Source organism: Rattus norvegicus, chromosome 2 (genome assembly GCF_036323735.1).
Source record: "Rattus norvegicus strain BN/NHsdMcwi chromosome 2, GRCr8, whole genome shotgun sequence".
NCBI lineage: Eukaryota > Metazoa > Chordata > Mammalia > Rodentia > Muridae > Rattus > Rattus norvegicus.
Window position 1 is genome coordinate 59,906,228 of NC_086020.1, and position 13,671 is coordinate 59,919,898.

The 13,671-nt window shown below is 43.5% G+C and overlaps 2 protein-coding genes across 4 annotated transcripts in view; one reads left to right on the forward strand and one right to left on the reverse strand.

Annotated features, from left to right (window-relative positions):
- Positions 1 to 10,244, reverse strand: part of Skp2 (S-phase kinase associated protein 2) — a 28,066-nt gene extending 17,822 nt beyond the window's left edge. Inside the window, exons 1-2 of the mRNA NM_001106416.2 lie at positions 10,150 to 10,244; positions 9,378 to 9,649 (exon numbers count right to left, since the gene is read on the reverse strand). Of these exons, the coding sequence (NP_001099886.1) occupies positions 9,378 to 9,649; positions 10,150 to 10,157 (280 nt within the window). The 5' untranslated portion in view covers positions 10,158 to 10,244. The remainder of the gene's footprint in view (positions 1 to 9,377; positions 9,650 to 10,149) is intronic.
- Positions 10,245 to 10,508: 264 nt separating this feature from the next.
- The window catches only part of Lmbrd2 (LMBR1 domain containing 2), a 62,004-nt gene continuing 58,841 nt past the window's right edge, over positions 10,509 to 13,671 (forward strand). The window contains exon 1 of one of the 3 annotated variants that reach the window (NM_001109177.1): positions 10,509 to 10,701. The gene's annotated coding sequence lies outside the window, so the exon portion shown is untranslated. Of the gene's footprint in view, positions 10,702 to 10,733; positions 10,845 to 13,671 lie in introns of those variants that run through there. The other 2 variants (XM_006232024.5, XM_039102840.2) reach the window with 2 other exon arrangements.

The window sequence follows — 13,671 nt, forward strand, 5'->3', positions numbered from 1 at the left end:
CAGGGGACAGGGGAGCTATAGAGAAAGACCTTTGGCTTCCATTTAACAAGGAATTACTAGATGATTGTGAGCACAGAATTGCTAGGGGTTCATTTAAGTTCTGGAAAGATCAGAGGCTGTGATCACAGCAGACAGGAGTGGGAGAAAGGTTAATAAATCTTTGTCTTAGAGAATGGTTTCTAGGTGGTTCGTCCACAATCCTATCTACAGCTGATCTAATTCTACCTTCCTGTCCCCAAGAGTAGAAAGGGACCTGTACTTGTTAAGATCTATGGAGCTTGTATAGCACGTACGTGAAGCAGGTACTGTCAACAGGGAACTGAGGAGAAGGGCACTGAGGGCGGCCCCTGGCAGCTGCCCCTGGCAGTCTTCCTGGACTGTCTCTCTGAGGCAGTCCTGCCTGTCTTTCAACTGGACTCTTTCAACAGAGCCAGGCACTCAGCTTGTGTCCACATTACCTGCGATGTGCTCCACCTGTAATGGCTCAACTCATTCTTTTATCTGTTGCTTATTTACAAGTGTGTTCCTGCATCAGAGCCTACTGTAATTCTCAGGATAAGTCATTCTGGGTTGCACCTGGATGCTATTCATTTAAAATAAAATTGCTACTAATGGCCTCCTCCTAGGGGAAGCCTCATGACCAATGAAGGTCACTTGTGTACATGATTTCATTACTGACTCATCTGTTTAGGCCTTCCATGTCCATAAGACCTTACAAAGGAAAATCTGATTTGTTTTACAGACTAGGACACTTGATCCACTCCTATATTTACTGAACAATCAATTCAATCCCAAGGTTTGTTCTCGGGACACAAAATTCGCTAAGCACGCCCAGATCCTTTTTCTGTCTAGAAGCTGAGAGATAAAGACATTCAACTATCATGTTCAGCTACAGGTCTCACAATTCTAGGCAGCATCTAGGGCAGAAGGGCCTTCAGGGAAGGCTTTATTGCCACTGTGTCAGTTTCCTTTGTTCTTTGCCCATGTTCAGTGTGTGAGATGGGGTCCTGTGTACTCTGCTAGTCTTGAATCCACTATGTACCTGAGCTCTGCTCCAGCGTGAATTCCCGATCCTCTTAGCTGGAAGTTAAGATTGCATTCCGATCTACAAAGACCCTCCCACCCTGTACTGAAGGAATCCCAGTATTGGAATCCCAGCTGTATTGCCCCCTAGTTTATGATGCCGAGTAACTGAGTCTCTCTAGGTCTGTTTTCTATTTGTAGGGATGAGAATAAACAGATTGGCCTTACAAAGCTGTTCAGTGTGGAGATGAGGTGATGTAGAAGATTTAAAACAATGCAGTTGCAGAGGCAATCTTTCCTGCCCAGACTCCCCTGCTCTCTCTTGTCACTGAATCAGCACATTTTCCTTCTCTAAGTTTTTTCTTCCCTTTTCATACTAGGAAGTACGCTGGTTTGAACTTTCATGAACAGGCAAAAACCCATGATCAGAGGACAGCCTGATCACGCGGCAAGGGATTTACCCAAGCCCAAACCCCACATCTCCCTCTATCTGAGCTGACGATCTCCAGAAGCAGATCCAGGTCTGACTTCAAGGAGTTTATCTGGCACATAACGACAGGAAGCACTGGAAGAGTGGGGAAGACAGACCCCGAGTGGAGGGAGGCCAGCTCTGGCATGTTAATAGGCAGGCTGTCGCCATGGATAGCTGGCTTAAACCTTTGGAGGTTCCAGGAGACCATCCGGAACCTGCCTGAGCTGTTCTACCAGAGGGTGTGTGAGCTGCAGCATGAGTCCACCAAGAGCTGTTGATTGTTAACTCTGGCCTCAATGTTAGCTCTTAGCACTCCTGCCCTAAGAAAGCCCTCAAGCACAGCTGCATCTATGTTCAGGAGAAAGCTTTGGGCACTGTGGAAAAGGTGAGTTGCAAGGGACTATGGGCCTGCCAACAACAGTGTCCAGCGAAGATGACTTGGGGAGGGAAATTGGAGAAGCAAGCCCAGAAATATAAGAAGACTGTATGACCTCATTCAATGTGTGCTAAGAAAGCAGAGAAACAAAACAAAACAAAAAACAAACAAACAAACAAAAGGAACAGTAAGAAATGATCATGTGACAGGAGCAAAGTGTGACATAGTGTTGAAGGCAGCAGACCCAGGCACCAAAGCCTTGTAAGAAAACAGTCCAACGTAAGGAAGAACTTGTAGTACAGCTCGTCCCAGATTTAGCTTAAAAGACGCTTGCTCTGAGAAGTAATTTCATGTCGCCACCAAAGACCTACCACATCCATGTTTGGGCATCCAGAAACCTGCAATGGCTAGCATGTAACTGGTATTGTGATACATATATTTGCTAAGTGCACCAGACCTTTGATTTCTGTTAATTCTTAATGTGACTGGCTGACCTTCTTTAACCAACTAATTACAATGTCAGTTTTGAGAGCAGAACCTGAAACTGACTGTTAGAAAGAGCCTGACTGATACCTCATGGAGGAAAAACTAACACTCCAGAGAAGAATGCTGGCTTTATTTTAAATACAGGCAAGACTGTCGGCCTCATAAGACTAGTTTCCTCATTTGAACAATAATACATGGGCTTGTAAAAAACATGTCAGGAGTGGTTTTTGATTAATGGACTAGTTTCTGGGAGCTGGGTATGTGATACGGCTCATGTCCAGTAGCCTTAGTGGCAAATGGACCATTAAATAAATATATAACGTAACAGTGAAAACTGCCATCTACTAGAAGCCCTAAAACCTCTCGAATTGTTAAAGTCCACTGACTTTGCTGCTACACACACACACACACACACACACACACACACACACACACACACACACAGTATTATTACTCTCATTTTTATGTATGAGGACATTTATTTTGATGAAGCCAAATGATTTCACGAAGGTGACATTAATTGTTAGGAAATGGGCAGAACCAAGAGGCAAACTCGGTTTTCTAAATTCCCATGCCCCAAAGTGGAACTACAAGGTCACGAGAGGCAGAAGCTTGATGCTGTTTCTGGTGGCAGAGAACACTGCTAAATGCTTCAAGATACCAATGAGTCTACCGTCAACGGGAGGAGCAGAAGTCCAGGAAATTATACAGCCTTAGCTGAGAGTAAGGTACCCAGTGCTCCAATCAGTTGACTATACACGATAGCCCAGTTCTGGGGCCCCGGGTGGAAGTGGATGGACCTGGAATTGGCCGCTATCCCAGCAGATGAATGAGGCAGAAATTTGTCTCCAGTAGCTGTGCTGGTGGCTGAAATCCAGGCGGTGATACACTTAATCTAATTTTATTTGCCATATTTAATTCTCAAAACATCAGCCATCTGTTTCCTGGATTCTTGACAACACGGCTGCCTAGTGTGTTTGGAAGCACAAGAGTGGACTATCCAGAGGTCTTTTCTCCACTTGGGTCTGCAAAACCCACCAAGGCTTCCTACCAGCAGCACAGAAAGGTAGCTAACCAGCACTGCCACCAATTTCTTCTCAGGTGCAAACACAGCTTCCCCATCACTAACCCACTCCCCCATGCCCTTCAGCCTCCTTGGGAAAGGGGGGTGTGGAGGAGTTCTAAGCACTTGATCCCTATGGTATGGCTAACTTCTCTTTATCTGCCAGTTCTTAGAAGATCACTGACATTCAAGATTCAGATTGCATATCCAAAATGATTCTAATGACATCCAAAATTCTGATTAAAAAAAGTAACGTTTTAATTATATCATACATGCATGTGTATGTTTATGAGCATGTATGACTAAGGGAGGGGCCCACAGAGGCCAGAGGTGTTGGATCTGGTGGAACTAGAGTTGCTATTGGGAACCCGATTTGTAGCTTCTTGGAGAGCAGTAGACACACATCACTGCTAAGCCATATGTAGCCTCTCAAATCCTGACTTTTAAGATTGCTTTTCAGCTGGACTTTGTGTACACACCTAAAATTCCAGTACTCAAGAGGCAGGAATAATGAGGTTCAAGGAAAGCAGCCCTGCAGTCTCAAACAAACTAACACATATACACACTTAGGAACATACATATACACAATGTCCCTCTAGCCTTATATAATCCAACTGTATTATAGCAGAAGGCACTGAGACCCCAATACTAATGTCTTTTTTTTTTAATACTTAATTTTATTGAGGGTGCTCACATTTTGACCACTTTTATTGGCTTAATTTTGGTGGCACATTATATTCTGTGCTTTCTCCCTAGGGAACTAACTGCATAGATTTCTGCCACCCTACATGAATGTTCCCTCACTTTCTCACGCCATGGAGTTGTTAATATATTTGTATTTTAGGTACAGTGAGCCAGACAGAAAAAAAAAATTACACACAGAAAAATTAATGATTATACCACTCAGCCCCATACCCCTTATTTTTACGACTTTCTTACCCTTGTGGGAGTCTAGAAACAATAAGGAAGGACAAGCAAGCTGTGAGTCGGGCTTTTTGTTCATTGTTACTACTATATTCCCAACACCTAGTACTATGTTTGCTACACTAGAACTGGTGGTGCCCGTCCATAATCTTAGCATTTTTTTTTTAATTTAAAGATTTATTTTATTTGAGTGCTCTTATCTGCACGTATACCTGCATGCCAGAAGAGGGCGTCAGATCCCATTTCTGATGGTTGTGAGCCACCACGTGGTTGCTGGGAATTGAACTCAGGACCTCTGAAGAGCAACCAACGCTCTTAACCGCTGAGCCATCGTCTCTCCAGCCCCCATACTCTCAGCATTTGGCAGGAAGAGTCAGGAAGACTGTGCAATGTGTGAAGCCAACCAAATAGTGAGTTTTAGCCATGGTCATACAGGGAGGGATAGCTAGTCTCAAAGTGACCTCGAGGGAACTAGACAGCAAATGGGTCATGCCATCCATTTAGGAGGCCTACTACTACTACTACTGCTACTACTACTACTACTACTATCTTGCTTAGAACGAAACGTTTCTTTTCTTTTGGGTAAGCAAGGGTAGGGGTGTGGAGGCTGTTATAGCAGTTGGCTATCTCCTACCTTGTGGGTTCAAGAGAAGGGAGGCAGAAGTTCAGGATTGACGGCAAATGCCTTCATGTGTGGGGCCAGCTTGCCACCCTCACTATTATTGTTACTACCTTAAGAATGGAGATTAGGACAGATAATATCCTAGGGAAAGGGGAATGATAATTCTGTGAAACTCTTGTTTCAAATTCTCCTACTCCAATAGAAAATATATTTCTCACTAGCTAAAGAAGTATGTTTGCTTTGGGGTACTAAAACACAGATTCTCAGGCTAAAAAAAAAATTCTTGGACCTTTGGAACTCAGTGCTTTGAACAAGATTCCTGGTAGATTTTGATACATTCTAAACTTTGGAGTTTTAATCTGAGAGAGAACCTTTGCTGGGTCTGGAATTTGAAGCAGCTTAACAGCCATGGAAGAGCTGATCGACACATTAGTTCGAGCACATTTTCATGGTGCTCACCTATTTAAAAGACAAGGAACAGGCATTTAATGACCTTAAATAAAATGTGATTGCCCTCTTTCCGCTGCTGGTTCCACGGTTGGGCTGTTTCCTGTTTCCTCCCAATTCCTTCCATACACTGGCCTGGCCCCCAAGAGCCAGCCAGAACTGCTGTTATATGATGGTCACATAGCTTTAATCATTCCACATAAACAGATGCAGAGGAATTTAGTTGCTGGAATGCAGCCTGTGGTGAAAGCTTGCTTAGCAAAGGACCAACAAAAGCCCTGGGCCACTCACCAGATCTGTGTACAGCAGGTGTAGCCTGTCCTGCCCTAATCCTGGCAGAGTTATTAGCCACCTGTCCTGACAACTGCACGCAAAACTCCCTGGGATAAGAATCCAGCTACACTGGAGGCCTATGCTTGCTTCCGGGATCTTGGTGGCACTCTTCTGTAGCAGCTGTCTCTCAGCTTACAGCATGGGCCTACTTCTCATCCACAGCAATGGACAAGAGGATGCTCATGAAAGTCAATCCATGTGTAAGTGTGTGCCACTGCCTTCTCTGTCTCCTAGGTCACAGAAACCCTAAAAGCCGTGACTTTTTCTTCTTGGTCCAGATATTCATTTTAAACATCAGCCGTAAAGTCTAGGCTCATTTCTGTGTTCACTGTCTGTAATCCAAGCACTAGGGGAAGCTAAAGGCAGGGTCACCATGAGTTCAAGGTCAACCTGGACTATACAATGAGAGTATATTAAAAAAGAGGGAGGGAGGTCAGGTATGATACCTCACAAGCTGTCAGCACTTGTAATGTAGGCTGGAACAGGAGAAATGCTGAAATTTCAAGACTACATAGCGAATGCCAGATTAACTAGAGGAATACAACATCTGTCTTTAAAAAAAAAGCCTGGGTCGTGGTACACACCTTTAATCCCAGCACTTGGGAGGCAGAGGCAGGAGGATCTCTGAGAGTTCAAGGCCAGCCTAATTTACAAAGTCTAGGACAGCCAGAGCTACCCAGAGAAACCCTGTCTGGAAAAAAAAAAACAAACAAAACAAGAAAAAAGAAATGTAGACCCATCAATTGGACCAAGTTCAGTTCCTCTCTCCCCCATACCTTCACTTTTGCTAAGTGGATTCCACACATCCACTGGGTTGGGAAGTGAGTCACTTTTGCATGAGGGGCTCCTTCCCTCCTTCCAGCCCCGAGGACACTCAGGGTCTGAGCTTCTAACACCTCTCTTCCTGGTAGGCATATGGCTGTGTGGGAACTGCTATACACTTTGTCCTTCCTCCCCAACTCCACTTTGAAACTCTTAGGAGACAGCAACCCTTCCTTATCTTCAAAGATGGCTTCTGACTTCCACTTGTGGACATGTGGATGTATAGAGAGGAGTCATATTTTATAACCAAATCTATGCACAATGGGCAATTTAATCAAAATCTGTTCATCTCAGTAGGCTCTATCTCTCACCACATTTGGTTGGTCAAACAACAAATTGCTATTGTTAAAAACTCAGGCTCTAAAAATAAGTCACGTTAAGTTTGAAAAAAAAAAAAGAGTTCTATATGCGCAGAGTCAAATCAACATTATGGACAGAAGATGTAAGTCAATTGGCTTCTCAAGCCAGTGTCAGAAGTTGTGTGGACCATTATACGCCACTATCATCCTATGAGCTTTACGGTGTTATTCAATGTTCACACAAACCTTTTTGTTCCATTTCACAGATAAGGAAACTAAGGCCCAGAAAGCTCAGGTAACTTCCCAAGGTAGCTCCCAATGGCAGCATCAAGATTTAAATGCAGATTTGTCTGAACTTGTCCCACACTCCTCTAGTTAATCTCATTTATCATTATTTATTCAGTGATTTTTTTCCAATTTTGAGACAGCCATACTGCGAAGCTCATGCTTTCCAGAAATCCCCATCCTCTGACTTCAGCCTCCAAGCTGGGGCTAGAGATACCTGCCACCATACCCGGCATCAATGTGGACTCACATGCTACAACTTGAGGATGACTCCCTCTCCTACAAAAGTACTAAGAAGCCCCAACAGATTTTGTCTTTTGGGACAGTGTCTCACTGTACAGCCCTGGCTGTCCTGGAGCTTACTGGTTAGGCCAGCTTCCAATTCGCAGACATCAGTCTGCTCCAGCTACCTGAGTGTTGGGTTCAAAGGCTTGTGACACCACATGAGACTACAAAATAGGTATTTTAAAGCAAGCCACTGATCAGCTCACCTGCAGACAGCGCCAGAAGGAAGGACCGAAGACTACCTTTCTTCCCAATGGCAAGACTTCACCCTGATGCTTTCTTCAATCTGTTTTTCTATTCCTCACCCACTTTCAGTTCTGACTCAGTTTTTACCTCTTCCACTGCTCTCATCCTATTGTCTCTAAACTTAGACTATATCCAGCATCATTTATCACATTCCCACAAGTCTAAATAAATCTCTAGGGGTCTGTTGTCTGTCCTCTACCCGATACAGTTCAACCTCAGCTAACCAATGTGTTCCTTCAAAGGCTTCAATGAGCCAGGGCGGTGATGGTCTATTCTTTTAATCCCAGCACTTGAGTTAGGTACATCTCTGAGTTTGAGGCCAGCCTGGTGTATAGAGTGCGTTATATGACAAACAGAGAAACCCTGACTCCACAAAACAAAACAGAACAAGGGAAGGGGAGTGAATGGCTTCAACGAGGTATGATCAGCTTCACCAGTGGCCATACTTCTTCCTACTCTGTCCACGCCTACTCTGATTTTTCCGGTAGGGTCCATCCTTTTCTCCAGGATTTTTAATGGCCGTTCCCTTTGTGTTGGGTTCCTTAGACCAAGGGACATTTCCATGCCTTACTCCTGCACTCTCCCCTCCTAGTCTTTGCTTAAAGGTCACGGCCCAATTAAGGGTTTCAGCTGATACCCAGTTTGCAATCTATCTTCAGATTCCAGGACTTCCATTCTTCCCCAGCTTGACACCCTTTTGTTTTTAGCCCCTGTGGCCTAACACATTACATAAGGTACCATATCCACTGTCCTGAGAGTATCTCTTCACTAGAAAGGAAGCTCTAAGATGTGTTCACTGCTGTTCTTCTTAGCACCATACTGTAGAGGACAGTGTGCTCTCAGCAACTCTTGCTGAGTCACTCTTTTAAATGACTAGGGGGCAGGGCGAAACTCTGACAGTGCCTCAGGTCAATCCACTCTATTTACCCTAAGGCCCCAGGAGTCCTTGAGACGTGATCTACTTGGGAGGAACTTACTTAAAAATGGTTGGGAAATCAGGGAATGGGAATCACTAGCAAGAGAATAATTTCAGGTAAATTCTGTTTTCATCAATCCGCTCTGCCTTCTGGAGACAGAATTGAGAAGAAAGCTGAAAGTATAAACCCATTACAATAATTCAGGAAGAGATGATGAAAGCTTGAGGCAGTTGCCATACAAGAGTGAAAGACACAGTGACAAGTTGGATATAAAGGGCAGTGGACAGTGGGAGTGACAGTGGTACAGTAATGGAAGCACGACATCCCCAAGGGCCTGTTTGCAAGTGGAGCAGTCTAAGTCTCCTCTACTTAGATTAACATTTATATTACTAATGTGCCCACAAATAACCTAGTGATTAAGACACAAAGCTTGCTCAGATATAAAGAATATTAGAGACAAAAGGGGACCCTCTAAGATCCCTGCTTCTGTTCCCATTTATCAATGTGCTGAGCTGGACTTTGAGCAGGGAGATTCCCTTCCAAGGGAAAGGGCAGGAATGCTGCCTCGTGGGCTAAAAGTTTCAAGTCAATCCTTGACCACAAGATAAAGACCAAGCAAGATTCCTGGAGACTTGATGAATGGGATCCATTTCACTGTGACACTTCCAAACTAGGAAATTTTAGGTACTGATCCCCAAGGTTCCCCAAGTTAATAGCTAAAACAAAAATAGTTTAATCCACTTCTTACATAATTTGAATCTTAGTGTCATGCCTTACCTGGAAAGTTCTCTCGATTGAGCTTAGGCCGACGAATGATCACAAAGTCTTTGTCACTCCCTTTGCTCTTTAGCCTTTTCCTTGGAGGGCTCTGGGGGTGGCCGAGGTTTGAGAGCAGTCCATGTGGGATGTTCTCACTGTCCACCTCCTCCTTCTCCAAGGCAGAGACACCCATGCCTGACAGCAGTTCAGAAGTCTTGCTGGAATCCCATCCCCACGTGAAGCTGGTGGTGACGTTGCTACTCTGGTCCGGAATCTCCTGAAGGTGCTTCCTGCAGAAGGGCACACATTCCCTATTCCTTTTGAAAGCACACCTCTAAATAATTCCAAGGTAGGAATGCAAGAACCGTCAAGTATGCAGTGTCGAAAAGTCACAGCAAGTCACAGAACTGCATTTTTTTTTTAACGTGCCTACAGCGGCGAGAGAAATCCAGGAATGAAAGAGAAAATCGGAAACACATACACTTGGAAAGGCTTTGGGATTTATGGTCACGCAGAAGGCCTCAATAATTTCTTCCCGTGGAGGGAAAAAGAGGGACGGCATTCATACCGTGATTCAAAGAAGTGGAAGGAAAACCTAATTAGGAAGCCAAATTAAACCGCATATTGATATTCGTGCTAAAGCATCCATCCATCCACCCATCCATTTTCTTCCAAAAAGGAACTAAGCAACCATTCACATAAGATTATTTGAGCAAGAAGCGACATTCGCGGCCTAAAAGAATTCAAACGATTCATTCATGCTTTGCCCGGTTTTTTGCAATCGGTTTACCTATGCATGGCGTCCACTGATTAAGGAGTTTTGAATGCTTCAATTAATTGAAGAGCTGCCTGCCTTCCAGACTCCCGTTCTAGGGCGCTGCTTACAATGATCCCCGGGGCCCCAGCAGCTGGACCCGCGAACTAGCAACGTTCCATCACCAACGCGCGCGCGGAGTTCTGCATCCCGCTCTCCAGCAGCCGCCTTCTGGCGCCTCGTTGCCTGCTGGGAATTGTAGTTCCGGGCCTGGCTCGTAGTCCGTCTCTATCTCTCCTTATTTCCTCCACTCTTATTTTGGACGAACCCTCCAAATACCCACAACTCCCCGCGGCTAAGGGCGGGAGTGAAGAAGGAGGACAGGCAGGCGGAAGTGGGTGGAGCTCCGACTGACTGGGAAATGTCAGTCGATTGACTGGGAGCGGGTTTTCCTTTTCCCGGAGCCCACAGGCCTTCGGGTGACCACCGCCACGGTCGCCCGAGACTGAAGGATCCCTGACCCCGGCAGACTACGGCGGACGCGAAGCTTCCGAGTTCCTTCCAGACGCTGTCTGGCGAGGTCTGACGGTGAGCGTGAGGGGGGCGGGGACGCGTGAGGTGCGTCAGGGTCTGGGGTCCCGGCCCAGTCTGGCGGAGATAGACTTGGGGGTTCCAGATTCCGAGTGGCCGCCTCCGCCAGGCCCATCTCCCCGGTCTCGGCCGCCCGCCAGGTGAGAGATTGCGGGTGGCACGCCTGCCAGCCGGCCATTCGCCTTCCTCCACCTGGCAGTGGGCGGCCCTTAGGACTGGGTCTGTGGACGCGATCCCTGCCTCACGTATAAAGTAGGCTTGAGGACGACGCACACCCCACGGGCTTGGACTGAAGATCAAGTCAGACAGTGCGAGTGAAAGCCTTTTTAAGCTAAAGCGCAGTTCCAAGAGAAGCGGTGGTTTATTTTTAAGGCAGCAGGAGCCAGCAGTGGTTCCCGTGTGTATCCTCTTGGATCCTTGACGGGTCTCTCCAATGCAATAGGAAAAAGAGAGGCGCTGCTTGCAAGGAGAGACCACCCTGAAAGCTGTGTAGGTGCCTCTGACTCAACCCACAGCCTCTCTATGAATCTCTCCCTGCTGAAAACTATGCTAATTTAGCCTCTGAAGGGGTCGGGGGCTATTAGATTAGAATGACCATGCAAAATTCAAGTGTGCAAACTGCAATGTTGATGATGATGATGATGATGATGATGATGATGTGATGATGATGATAATGTGACTTCGGAGCAACAGGGGAGAGGGTAGGGGAATGCATTTCAAGTCCAAAATGAAGAGGATTTATAGAGTTGAGAACAAAGCAGGCTACCTTCATCAAAAACATTAGAATATTGGTTTAGTATGTTAGATTGCATACCCTTGTGTTTCTTTGTGGGGAGGGCAGGATTTGTTTTATAATGGAATTAAGCCCTTCACGCTCAGTTACGCCTTTGTTTCTACCATAATCTTTGCATTAGTTACTTCTTGACAGGAAGAAATTCATAAACCCTTAGTTCCTGAAATTGAGATTGGTGTTTTTTTGTTTGTTTGTTTGTTTGTTTTTTTAAAGACCTGTTCTCAAATTAGTTTTAATTGAAAAGAAGCAAGACTATGAGACTTGAGTATTCACAGTTTTGTTATGGAAAGTATCTTAAAATGAGACCTTATGAAATAGTTTATAAAGTTATCTTTTGTTATTTTGAAAAACTCATTTGCCTTCTCTTGAACTTTGTCCTTTCTCTTAGGATGTAACTCATTCAAGAAAAAAAAATTGTAGTAAACATAAAATAACACCTTGTTCAGCTCCGAATTTAGCTAAGTGTTACCAGAGAACATAGAATATTTAAATTAGTGGGCGGGCACAAGGTTCTCTAGGAAAGGAGAGCCTATTAACTTTGAAATTAGGAACCCCTTGATTTGCCTAGATAGTGAAACTGTTTTTCTTTTGCATTTCTTCTAATCACAGCTGTTTCCTTAATATACTGAAGAGGTTTATATTGGCACACATGATTCTTTTTGATAGAGGAATTGTGTCCATTGAAGATTTGAGGTTATTAACTGTATAGAAACTCCATGTAGTGATTATAAGAGTCTGGTCTCTAAAACATTACATTGTGATTGCTGCTAATGTAAAATACTGTATTTCCTGATTAATCTTATTTAATCTTAGTACATATTGTATTTCATTTCAATAAGTCTTTTAAAACATAGTTTTAGCATTAGAATTAATCTGAGTCCAGGATAAAAAAATCATTTTATTTTATTTATTTTTTTTAATTTTTTTTATCTTTATTAACTTGAGTATTTCTTATTTACATTTCGATTGTTATTCCCCTTCCCGGTTTCCGGGGCAACATCCCCCTCCACCTCCCCTTCTATATGGGTGTTCCCCTCCCCATCCTCCCCCCATTACCACCCTCCCCCCAACAATTACGTTCACTAGGTGTTCAGTCTGAAAATGTCTTTAGGTTGAATAATATCTAATGTCTTTCAGAAGCTTAAGATAGAACACAAAGTGACATTATAAATTGAGAAAGGGGATATTTAGGAAAGGCAACAGCAGTGTCATTTACACAACTAAAAACATATAGTTACAAGGCAATCAATGTTTTCAGGGCCTTGGAGAGTCTAGAAAAGACTGGCCATTATAACTGACATATATGGTATATGTATATATGCATGTATGTGTACAACTATGGGTTCCATTTTTGAAAATAAAATACAACCAGTGCAATACAATTAAGCATAAAGGCAACATTGTATCATAGAGAAGTATAAAGATTCCTTTGGCTCCTTCTGTTGTTTAACTTAGAGGAATGAGATGCTAGAGACAGTTATAGCAAAAATGTTTCTAGTTGCCTGTCAAATTCCATAACTATCTCCTTTTCTTCCTCAATTTGAAAGTGATCTTCAGGTTTTTTTGATTTAATGATCTGTGATGGGCAGATTAGATCAATAACAAAAATATTCTTTTTTTTTTTAAAAGATTTATTTATTTTATGTACAGCATTCTGCCTGCATATGTGACTGCAGGCCAGAAGAGGGCACCAGATCTCATTACAGATGGTTGTGAGCCACCATGTGGTTGCTGGGAATTGAACTCATGACCTCTGGAAGAGCAGTCAGTGCTCTTAACCACTGAGCCATCTCTCCAGCCCAACAAAAATATTCTTATTTGTTCTAGGTTACTTTGTAGTTCTCTGATGAAAATTAGAAAATAAATAAAAAAAAAACTACTGTAGTCTAAATGAAATAATTACCCACAAAACAAAAAGTTAAATTTTATATTAAACATGACTTTTTAAACATTGTTTCTTGATTCATCTTGAAGTATAATAGAATATTTTAAAATTATTCTTTATGAAAATGGAACCATAGAAATTACTTAAAACAAATTGTATTTTAAAAGGATGTCTGGATTGGAGAGGAGACATGAAATTGAAATCTATTCTTTGTGGTCAGGATGCCATAGTTTAGATCTGTTTTACCACATGCTGGTGTGAGAACTTGGGTAAATTACGTATCCACTTG